This window comes from Heloderma suspectum, chromosome 3, assembly GCF_057233095.1.
Source record: "Heloderma suspectum isolate Gila_16-S chromosome 3, 16-S_ref, whole genome shotgun sequence".
Taxonomy (NCBI): domain Eukaryota; kingdom Metazoa; phylum Chordata; class Lepidosauria; order Squamata; family Helodermatidae; genus Heloderma; species Heloderma suspectum.
The window spans coordinates 63,982,268-63,999,926 of record NC_139460.1 but is presented as its reverse complement, the minus strand read 5'-3'; the positions used below and the strand labels follow the sequence as shown (position 1 = coordinate 63,999,926).

The 17,659-nt window shown below is 44.7% G+C and overlaps 1 protein-coding gene across 3 annotated transcripts in view; it reads right to left on the bottom strand.

The window, feature by feature from the left end:
* The window catches only part of CD101 (CD101 molecule), a 29,027-nt gene extending 28,296 nt beyond the window's left edge, over positions 1-731 (bottom strand). For 2 of the 3 annotated variants that reach the window (XM_084843460.1, XM_084843462.1), the window contains exon 1: positions 640-731. In XM_084843460.1, coding sequence (XP_084699586.1) covers positions 640-685 — 46 coding nt within the window. In that variant the 5' untranslated portion in view covers positions 686-731. The remainder of the gene's footprint in view (positions 1-639) is intronic. The other variant, XM_084843461.1, reaches the window with a different exon arrangement.
* Between the last annotated feature and the right edge of the window lie 16,928 nt (positions 732-17,659).

Below are 17,659 nucleotides of genomic sequence, written 5' to 3'. Positions count from 1 at the left end.
GAGGGAGACAAAAGAGTAACCATCAGCACAGAATAGGACACTCAAAAGATGAAAAGGATGGTGGGGTATTGATGTTCAGCATGAAACCCACAAGCTGTTGTAGTTGTAGACTGAGATGCAGTGCAGGCAGCCAGGTGATATGTTAAGATCTTCCAGAGGAGTTATGGCCAATGTTAGCCCATTGCAGTGAAAACAAATAAGAGTGTTGTGGCACCTTAAAGACTAACAAATTTATTCTGGCACAAGCTTTCATGGATACTGCCCATCAGATAATAAGACCTGATCTTCAGATGCTGCATGATTCATTGCTAATCCTAAATGGAAAAGAACCTATGGAGAATAGGGCTATCAATGGCTGTCAGCCACAGTAATTAAAAGGAATCTTCATGGACAGAGGCAGTATACTGGGGAAGGCCATTGCATGGCTGCCTTGAGTCCCAGTATTGGGGAAAAGGGGGGATATAAATAAATATAATAAATAAATTAAATAAATAAATTCATGCCCTACTTGTGAGGACCCAAAGGCATCTGGCTGGCCATCACAGAAGACAAGATGGCTGGAATGGATTGACATTGGTCTGATACAGCAAGGTAGTCCTTATATTCCTATGAAGGCTAAACAGATTTTATGAAACTCACCAAACAGCAGGAGGAGCACAGCGGTCAAGTACTGGATGGATCCCATTAGTAAGAAGGGCAGAGTCCCTTCCTCTGCAAGGAGCAAATGTCTGTTCTCTAGCTGAGCTCCAGCAGCTGGTCTTAGCTAATTAGTATAAGGAAGTTGTCTGTCACCTCTTTTTGTGGTTTCGGTGTTTCACAGAAGAAACACTGAAGAGCCAATGTTTCTCAGAAGCACACACAAGAGGCCACAGACATAACTTGCAGAGTAGTACTGTGTAGGTCTATACTCAGAAAAAAGTTCTACTGAGTTCAAAGGACCTTATTCCCCATTGAATTGCAGCCTCGGACAGCCAAACTGAATAGATAGTGAGCCTTTTGTCAGACCATTTTATTCTACTTGTCTCACAATTGTCCCAAGATATGCAAAGGACTGCAAACTGGTGAGTTTAATTTTCCCTTTCCCTTATTGGTAGTACATGCCCTGGTCTCTTCTCATCTAGACTACTGCAATGTGCTCTATGTGGGGTTACCCTTGAAGACAGTTCAGAAGCTGCAGCTGGTGCAGAACACGGTGGCTCACCTGATTAAAGGCAGCCGCTGGCGTGATCACATCACTTGGGTGCTGAAGGCGTTGCACTGGTTACCAGTTGTTTTCTGGGCCAAATTCAAGGTGTTGGTTTTGACCTTTAAAACCATATACGATTCCGGTCCAGCGTATCTCAAGGAGCACCTTCAGCAACACCAGACAGGCTGCTCAACAAGATCAGCCTCGGATGGCCTTCTCTCTGTCCCATCAGCCAGGACAGCTAGGCTGGTGAGGACGAGGGAGAGGGCCTTCTCTGTGGTGGCCCCCACTCTGTGGAACTCCCTCCCTAGGGAACTCCACCATGCCCCCTCTTTAATGAGCTTCTGCCATGCGTTGAAAACTTGGTTGTTCAGGCAGGCATTTGGGGGGGGGGGTTAGGGTATTTTTAGAAATACAATGTTTTAATGTGTAATTTTACTGTTTTAAACTGTTTGTACTGTTGTACATTGCCCAGAGTGGCCAGGTGACTGGCCAGATGAGCGATTAAGAAATTAAATAAATAAATAAATAAATAAATACACAAATAAAAATTAATTAGTGGTCTTCTTGTATTGTTATTGTGATGTACTGTTGCTTGTATTTTCCAACTTTTTTTCAAAATAAAATGTCATGTGAGTATATATGTATGTATATAGAATTGGATTGCTGGATCAATCCAAGCGCTATCTAATCCAGTGTTCGTTTTCCAGCAGTGGCTAGCCAAATGCCTTCCCTGGAAGCCTACAGGGAAGGCGTAAAGGTGAGACAGTCCCTATTGTGTCTCTCCAGCATTTGGTACATGTGGGACCGACAAAAAGAATAGGCAGTATGTCCCCAGTCCCTAAGAAGAGCGTTTATTGCTGTGGCTGCAAGAAGGATTTTTTATAACTAGGTGCCACTACGTGGCAGGCCCCACCCCCTCATAATCTGAAATTTGGAGTAGGGGAGGGTAGGTAGCTCAGTGGTACAGCATCTGCTTTGCATGCAGAAAGTCCCAAGTTCAATGCTTGGCATCTCCAGTTAAAAGGATACCCTCTGCCAGTCAGTGCAGACTATACTGGTGTTGATGGGCAAATCGTTTCACCTGATGGAAGATAGCTTCCTCTGTGAGCTTTACCATGCCACAGCTGATCTGATGCCCATTAGTACTGAGAAATTCTCAAAGGGTTCCAGTTCACATGGAAGGAGAGGCACACTTCTTCTTTCAAGGAGTAGTTCCAAGATAATTGCACCTACGTTTACCTGGCTCTCAGTGCAATCCTGTTCATGTCGGATTAGAAGCTGGCTGCTGCTGTCTTGCTAATGCAACAGAGGATTGGGCTTGCTGTGGCTTGTTTTCTCCCGCAATCCTCCCATTGGCTCCAGCATGTATCCCAGGCACCTTTGCGGCAGAAGTCCGCATTTCTTAGGTCCCTACCTCAGTTTTTGCCACTCTGGCTGGCCATCTCTGTAGCCATTCCTGACAACCCACGACAAAGTCACCCTGCTGGGTTCAGACAACACAACAAGCCACCATGGGTATCATCAACCCTAAAACAAGCCATGGGTTATCAGGGTGGCTTGTTCATGAAAAATAAGCCACCCTGCAGAAACTGCACTGGGTTCACCCCATGGGTGATCAGCCATGGTGGGTTGTCGTGTTGTGCGTACCAGGTCATTGCCTTGGCTCTTGGTATTTATGCATTGGTTAGATCCAGGGCCACATTTACAGTGTATCACAGCCCTCCGGTTTAGATCTTCTCCAGGTCCAGCTAGACTGGCACAGACTGGATTCTGAAGCCCTGTGAATGAGAAATGTTTAGGAAGCTTCCTCTTAGAGACAGCACACTGTTCCCTACAGATTCCTTTAACAACGGAAGGAACCTTAATGGAGAAGCAGAGAGCCTGCCCTGCAGCAGCTATTACCTCACTAGAGTCCACGCTCCAGAAATAGGATTTTGATTCAATTAACTTTTATAGCCATGCCTTATAAATTCCTCAACTGGTTTCTCACTTGATAAGCTTTTGGGACTCCTTTGCTGAAGGAACGGTAGAGCTGCAGCATAGAACAAGCAAGCATCACAGTACTTTATACTAATCCACAAAAAATATTAATGAAGAAAGCTAGCCCTGCAGACAAGACTAAGAAAAAAAAACCTTACTTTCTATATTCACCAGAGGTTTGCCAGCAAGGAAGGTAGGTTCTTATGGATATCGCGATACCTGAATTTTTAAGCTCTGGTAGCAGGGTTGGAATTGCAGTTATTGACAGTCATATTATGGTTCCCTGGGAGTCGAATGCAGCTTTCTCATTAGTTCAATAGGCAGATACAGAATGTTACTCTCTCCTCTCTCCCCCTCCTTCCCTCTCTCTGTTGCAATTTCCTGTCCCCCTTAATTGCATCTGGTTACTGATCACCCTCATTGGCTGGAATGGAATGGGTTGTTTGGATTTGAGAACTATCATACCTCCCTCTCCAACATACCCAGTCCTCTGATTAGTGCACAAGATGGTTTGAATTAGATGGATTTATGAAAGGAATATTGTGAAAGGCTTGCTTCACCTGGATAATTCCACACGGTGTTGCAAAACTACCAGCTGAAATAAGAAGTCACTTAACTTTTTTTTTTTTTTGTCATTTAAGTAACTTGAAACTGGAGTGCAAATTGTAAACCAAGCCCCACTTTCTGGATTCCATCAAAAGTCAAAAGGAAAATGATTCACTTAGAGAACAAAAACAAACATTAGAGACTTTTAAAAATGGAGCTTGCCAGATGTTTCAGTTGCTTGAAAATGAAAATGCAGATTAGGTGGAAGAGTCTGCTGTGAGCATGTTTATGACATTTTTATCCTGTCCTTCCTCCAAGGAGCTCAGTGTGGTGTACTTGGTCCTCTCCCATTTTATCCTCACAACCATCCTGTGAGGGAGGTTAGGCTGTGATTGCACACAGTGCACAGTCGTTAGACTGGCCCAATATCATCAAACGGGCTTCATGATTAAGCGAGATTCAAACTCCAGTCTCCCATGCTTTAGCCTAAAACACTACAGCACACCAGCTGTCTTTTACATTTGGGAGACTATCAGGGAAGCCTAAGCCTACGCACACTGCATTGAGTGTCATGATAAAAGAAAGGCAGGCTATGAATGGAGTACATAATTGAGTGAGTGGACCATTCTAGAGCTATAACTATGGTTGGCAATGGCATATGTTAGAAGGGGAGGACACACCAATGACGCTAGAATCTGTTGAGGGCTTCTAGAGACCTAATGCTCTTAGCAGGTCATGAAAAAGTTTTTATCTTCACGAAGAGAAAGGATGAAAGTGAGAATGCATATTTGGACAGATACGGGTTTAATGCACAGACTTGATTTTCCTTAGTGTCTCCTTCCTAACAGAAGTTGTATTTAAAGATGACTAAGCCAACAGAGCCAGTCTGAAATAACAACTTCTCACTGTCATCCTGACTCTTCCCAAAGATAAAGTTGGCTGAGAGATTGTGCTTACATTTCATGGATATGTCCAGAGTGCCACACGCAATACCTGTGCAAATAATGCAGTCAGTAATGAGATCCAACTAGCCTGTACATTTTATTATTTACTTTATTTATTTAAAACATTGTGATCCCATCCTATATCATTAAGGTCTCCAGGCGGTGTACAGATAAAATCAGTTTAAACAGTATAAAACAATAAATAATTTAGGGAGCAATCCTACGGCCCACTAGACACTGTCTAGAGGGCCATAGGATATACTCTTCTGGGAACTGACCTTGGACCTGCGCTCCGAGATCAGTTCCTGGAAAACCGACCTCTTCCCATGTCCACACTGCCTCCAAGGCAGCACGGAGAAGTCCTGTCCTCCATGCTCGGAAGAGGAGCACAGGACGACTGAAAAGGGGCGTGGCTGGAGGTGTTCCCGGGTGGGGAATGCTGAGCTGTGTGTACAACACATCCTATGTATCATACACACAGCCTCCTCTCCTGGTCACCCCCAGCAGCTAGACAGCCAAAAACAGCTGTCTAGCGGAAAGTAGCAGGGCAGGACAGGTGCAGAGGGAACGATCCCCCTGTGCCTCTCCTGCCGTGCTTTGGATAGGCGGTCGCCTCCGACTTCGGAGGCTGCCGCATATCTTGATAGGATTGTGCCCTTAAACACCTAAAAACATATTAAACTATTAAACAAGCTAATGCCAGTTAAAATCTAAAACAATAAAACAGGTAAAACAATGTGCTAGGGAATGCATTTAGCTCTCAAAGCCTTTGGTAAAAAGCCATGTTTTTACTTGGCAACGAAAAGAGACCAATGTCTGCGCCAAGCGGGCTTCCAAGGGGAGGGCATTCCATAACCAGGGTGCCACAGCAGAGAAGGCCCTCTCCCACATCCCACCATAGTGTATGTCTCATACTGGTGGGATGCAGAGGAGGGCCCTCCCACAGATCTCAGTTCTCAAGCAGGCATATATAGGGAGAGGTGCTCCCTCAAATATCTAATATGTCACCAATATGTCATTGGAAAGTTAACTGGGCTAAGATTGTATCTCCTGAGTGATTTGCTAACTTCCATATGCATAAAATGTGCCCCTGCAATTTGCAGGTGATAGCAAGTAATACATGGTTTTGCATCTTGAGTGCACTTTCACACTCCTTGGTTACTTTATCAGCAGAGGAGACCTGGCCAGAACCTCCCTCCCAATTCCAAGCTCTGCCCCAGAGCCAAAGCATTTTGGGTTTTGAACTGACCTCCCGTCTGTCAGTCTGAATAGATGATTGAGCTTTGGATCTAGGAATTTATAATAGATTTCCACCTTTGTGGTGAAAAAAACTAGAAAAATCTTGCATGACAGAATCATATATTTATATGGTGCTTCAGAGACTAGAGCAAATGACAGTTTTCTCTGCTGATGACTGTACAAATCCAATGACATATTTATATCCCCAGAATTCCTGAGATGGTATTATGAGCCTCATGATATTTACAGTCATTTTTAAAGCTTCATTGTCAAGCACTTTCCACTATCACTTTATTTTCTAATGTCCCTTTCTATGACTGCTGTGAGTCACAGGCCTCTGTTCTACTTTTTTATTTTTGTATTATTTTGTTTTCTTAGGTTTATCCGTTTCTTAGGGGACTGGATGTCATAAACTGAAATAAGAGCCTTTCTTCCTATTCCTCTTCTTCCTCTTAAAAATGTATAATATAATATTGATAATAGCACTTCACGGTATTATTTTAATAATTCGAATCTCAAAGACAAATATACAAATGTAACCTACATGTATTTAACAGTGGTCTATGAACACGATGTTAATGACAGAAAAGTGAGGTAGGCATCATACCACTTCTACACAAGTTGGATCCAATGAGGCAGGAAGAACACGCTGCCCTCATGGGGGATTTACAGCTTTTAGTCCTCTGGATTATTAACTATTTTCAAACATAAATGGGACAGGCTGAGTGTCATTCAACTGACCATTCTTTCCCATGAGCTCAGAGGGCACCAAGGAAGTCTGAGGTGCATTGGTCAACGACTTGCTAGCATTCATTCATTCATTCAATTGATTCATATCCCCCCTTTTCTCCAAGGAGCTCAACGTGGACATGTTGTCCCCCTGCCCCCAATTGTAGCCTCACAGCAACCCCATGAGATAGATTAGGGCAGCCTTGCCCAACCTGGTGCCCTTCAGATGTTTTGGACTTCAACTCCAAAACTTCCTGGGGAAGGAGCCTGCGGGAAGGAGGACCAGCCAGCTGTACCAGGTGGATCCTGAGCCTGCTTCTGCCCCTGCCAAACAGGTACTTAAGGCGGGGCTGCCAGAGGCAGCGCCTTGGCGTGCGCCTTGGCGTTGAGCCAAGTGCAACACTAAGTGTGCACTTAGCATCGCACTTGGAGTCACATGGAACAGCACCTGAAGACCCACCCACCGTCTCCAGAGACACCAGCAGCCACAGATACCAGCAGCAAATAGCAGCAGCAGAGGGCAGCAGCTTTAAAGACCAGGGAGAAAGGGGCAAATGTAGATTTTCTCTCTCCTTCTTAGCTGCTGTTCTCTTTTATCTTTTATATTCTTTTATACTGTTGTATATTTTATATCTTAACATTTTAATATGTGCCTGGGAGGACTATTGAGCAACTTAGGGGGTCGGGGAGGTGCCACCATAACTGTGGTCACGGGCAGGGGAAGGTATGGCGTTGGGGGATTAACAGGCCAGCTGAGGAGAAGAGGGGCTAGACACCTTACAGCTGTCCCCTCTTCTGGTTCTTCCCCCAACCTGATGGTTCCTGGCAGCCTTACCAGTCTGCCCTTGGGTCTGGTGGTGCTGCTGCTGAATGCCAGGTCGGCCCAAAATAAAATCTCCCTCATCCATGATTTGATTGTGGATGAGGGGGCTGACCTGATACGTACTGCTGAGACCTGGGTGGGGGAACTAGGAGGGGTCACTCTCTCCCAGCTGTGCCTTCCTGGGTACTCAGTGCAGCACCAACACCGACTTGAGGGTCAGTGAGGGTGGGTTGCCATGGTCTATAGGAATTCAATCTCCCTCTCTAGTAGGCTTCCTGCTCATTCAAGTGCAGATCTTGAGTGTTTGTACCTTGTGTTGGGTACCCGGGACAGATTAGGGATTCTGTTGGTGTACCGCCCACCTCGCTGCCCATCAGACTCCCTGCCTGAGCTGACAGAGGTGGTCTCGGACTTGGTGTTGAGGACCCCTAGGATGATGGTCCTGGGGGATCTCAACTTCCATGCCGAGGCAACCGTATCCGGGGCGGCTCAGGACTTCATGGCCTCCATGACAACCATGGGGCTGTCCCAACATGTCATCAGCCCAACGCATATAAAAGGACACACGCTTGATCTGGTTTTCTTGACTAGGCAGGAGGATGGTGATCTGAAAGTGGAGGAATTAATATCTGTCCCTTTGTCATGGTCAGATCACTTTCTGTTGAGGTTTAGACTCCTGGCAGCCTTCCCCCTCTGCAAGGGTGGGGGACCTATTAAAATGGTCTGCCCCTGGAGGCTAATGGATTCTGATGGATTCCAGAGGGCTCTGGGGGATTTTCCTGCTGGTATGGCTGGTGCTCCTGTCGAAGCCCAGGTCACTCTGTGGAATGCAGAGATGACTCGGGCGGTTGAGACAATCGTGCCCAAGCGCCCTCTCCCTCTGAGCCTGGTCAGCTCCTTGGTATACACCTGAGCTGAGGGCAATGAAGAAGAGGGGAGATGGCTAGAACGCAGGTGGAGGAAAACTCGTGCTGAATCTGACCGAACACAGGTAAGAGCTCACTATCGAGCCTACTCTGTGGCGGTGAGGGTGGCAAAGAGACAGTTCTTTTCCACCAGCATTGCGTCTTCTCAGTGTTGTCCAGTGGAGATTTTCTGAGTGGTTCGTGGCCTGTTACATTCTGGGCCAGGGAGAGAGACAGTGGAACCCTCAGTGGCATGCTGTGATAAGTTTGCAAGGCACTTTGAAGATAAAGTTGCTCAGATTCATCATGAATTGGACACCACGATTAATGCAGTTCCATTGGTAGAGGTGTTCAGAGCACCGTCTGGTCCAGTTTTATTGGATGAGTTTCAGTTACTGAGGCCTGAGGATGCGGACAAGGTGCTTGGCCAAGTCCGATCGACCACTTGTGTGCTTGACCCTTGCCCTTCATGGCTTATTAAATCAAACAAGGAGGGGATGTCCGGCTGGGTCCAGGAGGTTGTAAATTCCTCCTTCAGAGAAGGAGTGGTGCCTGCCACTTTAAAAGAGGCAGTAATTAGACCACTCCTGAAAAGGCCTAACCTGGACCCAGAGGATATTAACAATTATAGGCCAGTGGCCAACATCCCCTTCCTGGGCAAGGTGCTTGAGCGGGTGGTTGTAGGACAGCTCCAGAGACTGTTGAATGAAAAGGATTATCTAGATCCATTTCAATCGGGCTTCAGGCCTGGTTTCGGAAAAGAAACTGCCTTGGTTGCCCTGTGGGATAACCTCTGCCAGGAGAGGGACAAGGGGAGTGCGACCCTGTTGATTCTCCTGGACCTCTCAGCGGCTTTCAATACCATCGACCATGGTATCCTTCTGGATAGGTTGTCTGGGGTGGGGGTTGGAGGCACTGCACTACAGTGGTTCTGCTCCTACTTGGATGGCCGATTCCAGGAGGTGGTGCTGGGGGATTATTGCTCTGTGCCATAGCAATTGTACCATGGGGTTCCACAGGGCTCTATTTTATCCCCCATGCTGTTTAACATCTACATGAAACTGCTGGGGGAGGTTATCCGGAGGTGTGGGCTGAGGTGCCATCAATATGCAGATGACACCCAGCTCTACCTCTCCTTCTCATCAAACCCAGGTGAGGCAGTGGCTGTTCTGAATCAGTGCCTGGGCACGGTAATGGACTGGATGAGGGCCAATGAACTGAAACTCAAGCCAGACAAGACAGAGGTACTGTTGGTGGGTGGTTCGTCTGCCCAGCTAGGTGATATTCAACCTATTCTGGAGGGAGTTGCACTCCCCCTAAAGGATCACGTTCGTAGTTTGGGGGTGCTCTTGGATCCAGAACTGTCACTTGAGGCACAGGTGAACTCAGTGGCACGGAGCACTTTTTATCAGCTTAGGCTGGTATGCCAACTACGCCCTTATCTGGACAGAGATAGCCTAGCTACAGTTATCCATGCTCTGATAACTTCTCGTCTAGATTACTGCAATGCGTTATACATGGAGCTGCCTTTGAAAATGGTCAGAAAACTTCAGCTGGTCCAAAATAGGGCAGCAAGATTGTTAACAGGGACTGGCCAGCGAGCTCATATTACACCAGTACTTTTCCAGCTGCACTGGCTGCCAGTCCATTTCCAGGCCCGATTCAAAGTGCTGGTATTAACATTTAAAGCCCTTAAATTAAAGCCCCTGGCTTGGGGCCAGGTTACCTGAAGAATCTCCTCCTCCTCCCATATGTGCCTGCCCAGACCTTAAGATCAGCGGCCCTTCTTTGTGACCCCTGCCAAAGGAAGTGAGGCGGATGGCTACTAGGAGAAGGGCTTTTTCTGCTGTGGCACCCTGGCTGTGGAATGAGCTCCCTAGTGAGGTTCGCCTGGCACCTACACTGTATTCCTTTCAGCACCAGGTGAAGACCTTTTTAGTTTCCCAGACATTTTAGCATTTTAGCTTTCTAGACTTTTAGCTTTGCTGTTTTAAATCTGTATTTTAAATTCCTGCACTGCTGCTAGGCTTTATTGTGGTTGTATTGTTATATTGTGGTTTTAATGTTCTATATATTTTAAAATTGTTTTATTGTGTGCCGTTTGGTTTTAATTTTTGTGAACCACCCATAGAGCTTCAGCTGTTGGGCGGTATAGAAATGAAATGAATGAATAAATAAATAAGTAAATAACTCCCATCAGCCCCAGCTAGCATGGCCAATGGCCAGGAATGCTGGGGATTCAAGGCTGAAAATCGGAAGAGCTCCAGGGTGAGGAAGGCTCCTTAGGGTAAGAGATCGTGATGGACCCAAGGTCACAGAGTGAGCTTTATCACTGAGTGGAATTTGAACCTGACCTCCCAAGTCTTAGTCCAACACTGTAACTACTCCACCACACCAGTGGACCTGATTTAAAATATGAATTTTAAAAGTCCCATTTGAACCAGTGGTGTTCTGTGTAGAATTCATAAAATCCAGGGCTGATTTCCTCATTTCAGCCCATAATGTACACTCTTGATTATTCCAGCTGGGTGTTGTGATGGGTTTTTCCACCACCCCCTTTATCTTACTAAAAGAGAAATTATCTTCATTGGGCTGGATCCAGACTAAGAGAACATCCTAGATGGTCAGGGTGTGTGTATAGTGGCTGGTGACTGCCCACTTCCAAAGCCCTGCAGTTCGTAGTTTTCCTCTGGTGATTTAACAGAGTTCTTTCTTTTCTTTTCTTTTTACCCCCCCCCCTTTCAAGGATTGGGGAATAAACTACACCAGCACCTGGCCAGCATAGTTGAGGCCCCAATCCTGGGGCTTCTCACGGGAACAAAGCTCCCGGAATCCACGGGTTCCTCTGCCCATGAAAACTAGGGCCCACCACCACCGGTAGATCTCTGCCCACAGAGCTTTGTGTAGGCAAATCAGAGGCCTGAGTGGCAGATGTCCACCCTCCCCCACCACTGGTGGCCCTCCCTTTCACTGATAGAGGAGCACATCTACCCCTCTCCATCCAACAGAACTACACATTTGGATTGCTCTGCACATTCGTTGAAGATAGGTCCAATTGAATTCAATGGAGCTAATGTTGAATCATTTATTTTAATGGACCTAGGTGTAACTAATTTTTGATCCAATGCATTCACCACCATCCCCTTCATGGATCACTGCCTTGTTGTGGCGAAGGGGCTTGCGTGACTCAGTGAAGCCATAAGCTATGCCGTGCAGGGCCACCCAAGACGGACAGGTCATGGCAGAGAGTTCTGACAAAATGTGGTCCACTGGAGAAGGAAATGGCAACCCACTCCAGGATTCTTGCCAAGAAAACCCCATGGAACGTATCACAAGGCTAAAAGAGATGAGGCCGGAAGATGAGCCCCTCAGGTCGGAAGGTGTCCAATATACTACTGGGGAAGAGCAGAGGGTATTTCCAAGTAGCGCCAGAAAGAGTGAAGCGGCTGGGACAAAGCCGAAAGGACACTCAGCTGTGGATGTGTCTGGTGGTGAAAAGAAACTCCGATGCTGTAAAGAACAATATTGTTTAGGAACCTGGAATGTCAGATCAATGAATCAAGGTAAGCTGGAGGTGGTCAAACATGAGATGGCAAGATTGAACATTGACATCTTGGGAATCAGCGAACTAAAATGGACAGGCATGGGCAAATTTAGTTCAGGTGACCATCATATCTACTACTGTGGGCAAGAATCCCTTAGAAGAAATGGAGTAGCACTCATAGTCAACAAAAGGGTGGGAAAAGCAGTACTGGGGTACAATCTCAAAAACTATAGAATGATCTCAGTACGAATCCAAGGCAAACCATTCAACATCACAGTAATTCAGGTCTATGCCTCAACCACTGAGGCCAAAGAAGCTAAGGTTGATCCTATGAAGACCTACAACACCTTCTAGAACTAACACCAAAAAGAGATGTCCTCTTCATCATAGGGGATTGGAATGCTAAAGTAGGAAGTCAAGAAATCACCAGGATAACAGGCAGGCATGGCCTTGGTGTACAAAATGAAGCAGGACAAAAACGAATAGAGTTTTGCCAAGAGAACGCGCTGATCATAGCAAACACTCTTTTCCAACAGCACAAGAGACGACTCTACATGTGGACATCACCAGATGGTCAATATCGCAATCAGATTGATTATGTCCTTTGCAGCCAAAGATGGAGAAGCTCTATACAGTCAGTAAAAACAAGACCTGGAGCTGACTGTGGCTCAGATCATGAGCTTCTTGTTGCAAAATTTCAGCTTAAATTGAAGAACGTAGGGAAAACCACTAAACCATTCAGGTATGACCTAAATCATATCCCTGATGAATATACAGTGGAGGTGAGAAATAGATTTCAGGGATTAGACCTGATAGACAGAGTGCCTGAGGAACTATGGACGGAGGTCCGTAACATGGTTCAGGAGGCAGCAACTAAATCCATCCCAAAGAAAAAGAAATACAAGAAAGCAAAGTGGCTGTGTGATGAGGCTTTACATGTAGCTCACGAAAGAAGGGAAGCGAAAAGCAAGGGAGAAAGGGGAAGATATATCCAACTGAATGCAGAATTCCAGAGAATAGCAAGGAGAGACAAGAAGGCCTTCTGAAATGAATAATGCAAAGAAATCGAGGAAAACAACAGAATGGGAAAGACTAGAGATCTCTTCAAGAAAATTGGAGATCTCAAGGGAATGTTTTGTGCGAAGACAGGCATGATAAAGGACAAAGAAGGCAGGAACCTAACAGAAGCAGATGAGATTAAGAAGAGGTGGAAAGAATACACAGAAGAACTATACAGGAAAGATCTGAATGTCCCTGATAGCCATGATAGTGCGGTCACTGAACTTGAGCCGGACATCCTCGAGAGTGAAGTCAAGTGGGCCTTAGGAAGCATTAGTAACAACAAAGCTAGCGGAGATGACAGTATTCCAGCTGAGCTATTTAAAATCCTAAAAGATGATGCTGTTCAAGTGCTGCACTCAATATGCCAACAAATGTGGAACACTCAACAGTGGCCACAAGACTGGAAAAGGTCAGTTTACATTCCAATTCCAAAGAAGGGCAACGCCAAAGAGTGTTCAAACTACCGCACAATTGCGCTCATTTCACATGCCAGCAAGGTGATGCTCAAAATCCTACAAGCTAGGCTTCAGCAGTATGCGAACCGAGGACTACCGGAAGTACAAGCTGGGTTTCGAAGAGGCAGAGGAACTAGAGATCAAATCGCCAATATTCGCTGGATCATGGAGAAAGCAAGAGAATTCCAGAAAAACATCTATTTCTGCTTCATTGACTACGCTAAAGCCTTTGATTGTGTGGATCACAACAAACTGTGGCAAATTCTGAAAGTGATGGGAGTACCAGACCACCTTATCTGTCTCCTGAGAAACCTGTACGAGGGTCAAAAAGCAACAGTCAGAACCGGACATGGAACAACCGACTGGTTCAAAATTGGGAAAGGAGTACGACAAGGCTGTATATTGTCGCCCTGCTTATTTAATTCATATGCAGAGTACATCATGAGAAACGCCGGGTTGGATGAATCACAGGTCGGAATTAAGATTGCCAGGAGAATTATCAACAACCTCCGATATGCAGACGATACCACCCTAATGGCAGAAAGTGAAGAGGATCTCAAGAGCCTCTTGTTGAGGGTGAAAGAGGAGAGTGCAAAAGCTGGTTTGAAACTCAACATTAAAAAAACTAAGATCATGGCATCTGGCCCTATCACTTCCTGGCATATAGAAGGGGAAGAAATGGAAGCAGTGACAGATTTTACTTTCTTGGGCTCCAAGATCACCGCAGACGGTGACTGTAGCCATGAAATTAAAAGACACTTGCTCCTTGGGAGGAAAGCTATGGCAAACCTAGACAGCATAGTAAGAAGCAGAGACATCACCTTGCCGACAAAGGTCCGTCTAATCAAAGCTATGGTTTTCCCAGTAGTAATGTATGGCTGTGAGAGCTGGACTATAAGGAAGGCTGAGCGCCGAAGAATTGATGCTTTCGAACTGTGGTGCTGGAGAAGACTCTTACGAGTCCCCTGGACTGCAAGGAGGTCAAATCAGTCAATCCTAAAAGAAATCAACCCTGAGTGCTCATTGGAAGGACAGATACTGAAGCTGAAGCTCAAATATTTTGGCCACCTAATGTGAAGAGAAAACTCTCTGGAAAAGACCCTGATGCTGGGAAAGGCTGAAGGCAAAAGGAGAAGGGGACAGCAGAGGATGAGATGGCTAGATAGCATCACCGATGCAATGAATATGAACTTGAGCACACTCCGGGAGAGAGCGCAGGACAGGAAGGCCTGGCATGCTATGGTCCATGGGGTCACGAAGAGTCGGACACGAATGAATGACTGAACAACAACAACAATTCACCGCAATGGGAAAATGTTGACTTATAATTCAACCAAGTTAAAAACAAAATTGCAGTTAAAGAAATGTAATACCAGTCATATCAGGCCCATCGGAAGTATGTCAACTTCAGGAAATACTGTTTTCATGTTATTCTCGTTATGAAGATGAGGATGCACAGTTTACAAAAGGCAGAAGTGGTGTTCATAGGCCGATATAGAAGTCATCTTCATGATTTTTAGAAATATGAATCATAAATGTTAAAATGTATATTTGGGCTACCTCTCACCAATCTTTTCAGAGGAAATGCAGGAGCAAAATATTCAGTAGCGTTTGCAAGGGTGGTGAGTTGAATATAAAAGAAGAGAATACTTTACAAAACTGATGGAAAGTTGTTTCTAGAAACTACTACAGTATGTCAGATCCATTTGTATCCCCAAGTTAATGGCACAGAAGAAAATCAGGAGACCAGAAGAGGAAGGCAACAGGCTACTTATGCCTTTAAATAGTTTCATAGAAGAAAATTCTGGCAGATGTTGCTTGCCCTGAAGCAGTAAGAAAAATTGCAGCTGCTGAATTTCCTCCAAACAACTATTAAAGGGACAGGAGCCCTTTCCCCCCATCTGGGCACTAGATGAGGAAATAAGAGAAGAGGACAAATAAGACATGTGGAATAGGCGTTAAACAGCCACACAAAATGTATGGCACTAAATTAGATAGCCTGCTCCCCGGTAATATTTGAAGTGCCCCAGTATTGCACAGCTTGGGACCACAATACCTGATGGAGCACCTCTCCCAACATGAACCTACCTGTATACTATGCTCAACATCTAAGGCCCTCCTCCGGCTGCCTACACTGAGGGAAGCTTGGAAGATGGCGACAAGCGAGAAGGCCTTCTCAGTGGTGGCCACCAAATTATGGAATGATCTCCCCGATGATGCCCACCTGGGGCCAAGATCTAATCTTTTCGGCAACAGGTTAAGAGCTTTCTCTTATCCCAGGCATTCGTCAGCATTTGATAAGTTTTAATCAAATCTGGAACGTATTATGGTTATGCTTATTTGCTTTTGAGATTGTTTGTTTGAAGTTGTTTTACATATATGTTTCTTATATGTATGTTGTCTGTTCATGTGTTTTTATGTAAATGGTTTTTAATCTCTGTATGTTGTATTTTTAATGTTTTTAATTTTTGTAAACCACCCAGAGAACTTCGACTATTGGGCAGTATAGAAATGCAAATAATAATAATAATAATAATAATAATAGCTGATCTGAGCTCTAGCCTCTTATTTCCCCTGCACCATCAGCTGCTCCCCAGCATAATAATAATAGTTATTATTATTAACTATTATTATAGTTAATAATAATGATAAATTACAAGTATTACCAGTATTATGCTGGTAATTTATCATTACCAGCATAATGATAAATTACAAGTATTACTCTAGCGCCCTCTAGGGGTATAAAACCTTACTCTGTATTTCTTGAGGGCAGCTCATATCGTTATAGCTGTGAACAATCAGCTCGTTAATTTAAGGTCTGGTGGAAAATTCTTAATATCAGACTGATTGTTTTTAAAAAAAATCCTTAAACCTTTCTGGTAAAAACAACTGCCTAATCAGTCTGGGAATTTTGAAAACGGAGAGGAACTGTATGATAACACTGCTCATGTGGGGCTGATGCATTTTCTAATGCACTTAAAAGGTTGGATTATGAATTCAAGGGAGATTGAGAGAATCTGCATTGCATTAGCAGGGTGCTGCACACCTTTAAAGCCATCTCTGATCTTTTCCAAGTAATGCAGAGCTCCTTGCATGGACTGTTCACAGTTTACCCTTTAAAAAATCGTTGTATTCATTTACAGTTAGGTGTAAGAAATAATATGGTTGGTTTTTTTAAAAAAACCAACCCAGATGTTGTTGAACAACTCCCATCATCCCTGGCCATTGGTCATGCTGACTGGGGCTGATGGGAGTTGGAGTCTGGCAACACATTTCCTACCCTTGATCTGTTAGGACAAATCAATGCATGGAGTTAAAGACTTGTACCAAAAAGAAAGAAAAAAGTATGATTTTCTCACTGGGAGAAGAGATCTATTTTATGATAAGTTTAGAAGCATTCTTCCAATTGAATGGGGCAAAAAGACAGGCTGGCAATAGCACTGCAATTTCCTTTTGTAGGAGAAGGAGAACAAGTTCTACCCTTTAGACATTTCAGCAATATCATAAAAGTTGCTTTTTTGGTGGGTTCATCTCAAAATGCTGCCTTTAACAGTGTCTGGCCAAAGCCAGTTGTGTGGGTCTTTCCCCACCATCAGCATTCTCCCTCCTGTTGTGGTGCTAATTCCCTGGGGAAAAGCCATGTAATAGACCTCACCCGTTTGACTGTGGGAATGAAGTAAACAGTTCCTACTTCAAATCTCATTTCACCAGGGACTCCCTAGGTAGACTTAGGTGAATCACTCTCTCTCAGCATCAGTCCACCAGACTGTGATGTGTGGGGGAGGGGGATATTATACTGACTTGCCTTACAGAGTCGTTGTAAGGACTGCATTTAGATAACGCATGTGAAGTGCTTTGAACATCTGAAAGCACTATACAAGCCTTAAGGAAATGCAATGGTTTTTCTAGTAAAGTAAGTATATCTTTAAAGGTTGCATACTTGTTTTAAGGTTGCTTTTGATGGTTTACTATGTCTCTATTGGTTTATGTTTTTTTCTGAATTTTTGTAAACTGCCTTGGTTGGTTCCAGAAAGGTGGTATAGAAGTGTAATTAATCAATCAGTTAATTAATCAAGTATTATTGTCATCATCAGATGGTCAAGAATCGGGTTGGCTAGCTGTAAATCACCCTAGCCCACACAACTTACTCAGAGCAGATATTATTTTATTCAATGGCACTTTCATACGTGAGTGCATTTAAATATATATAAAATATAGCAGTTGCCAGTTTACCTCATCTGAG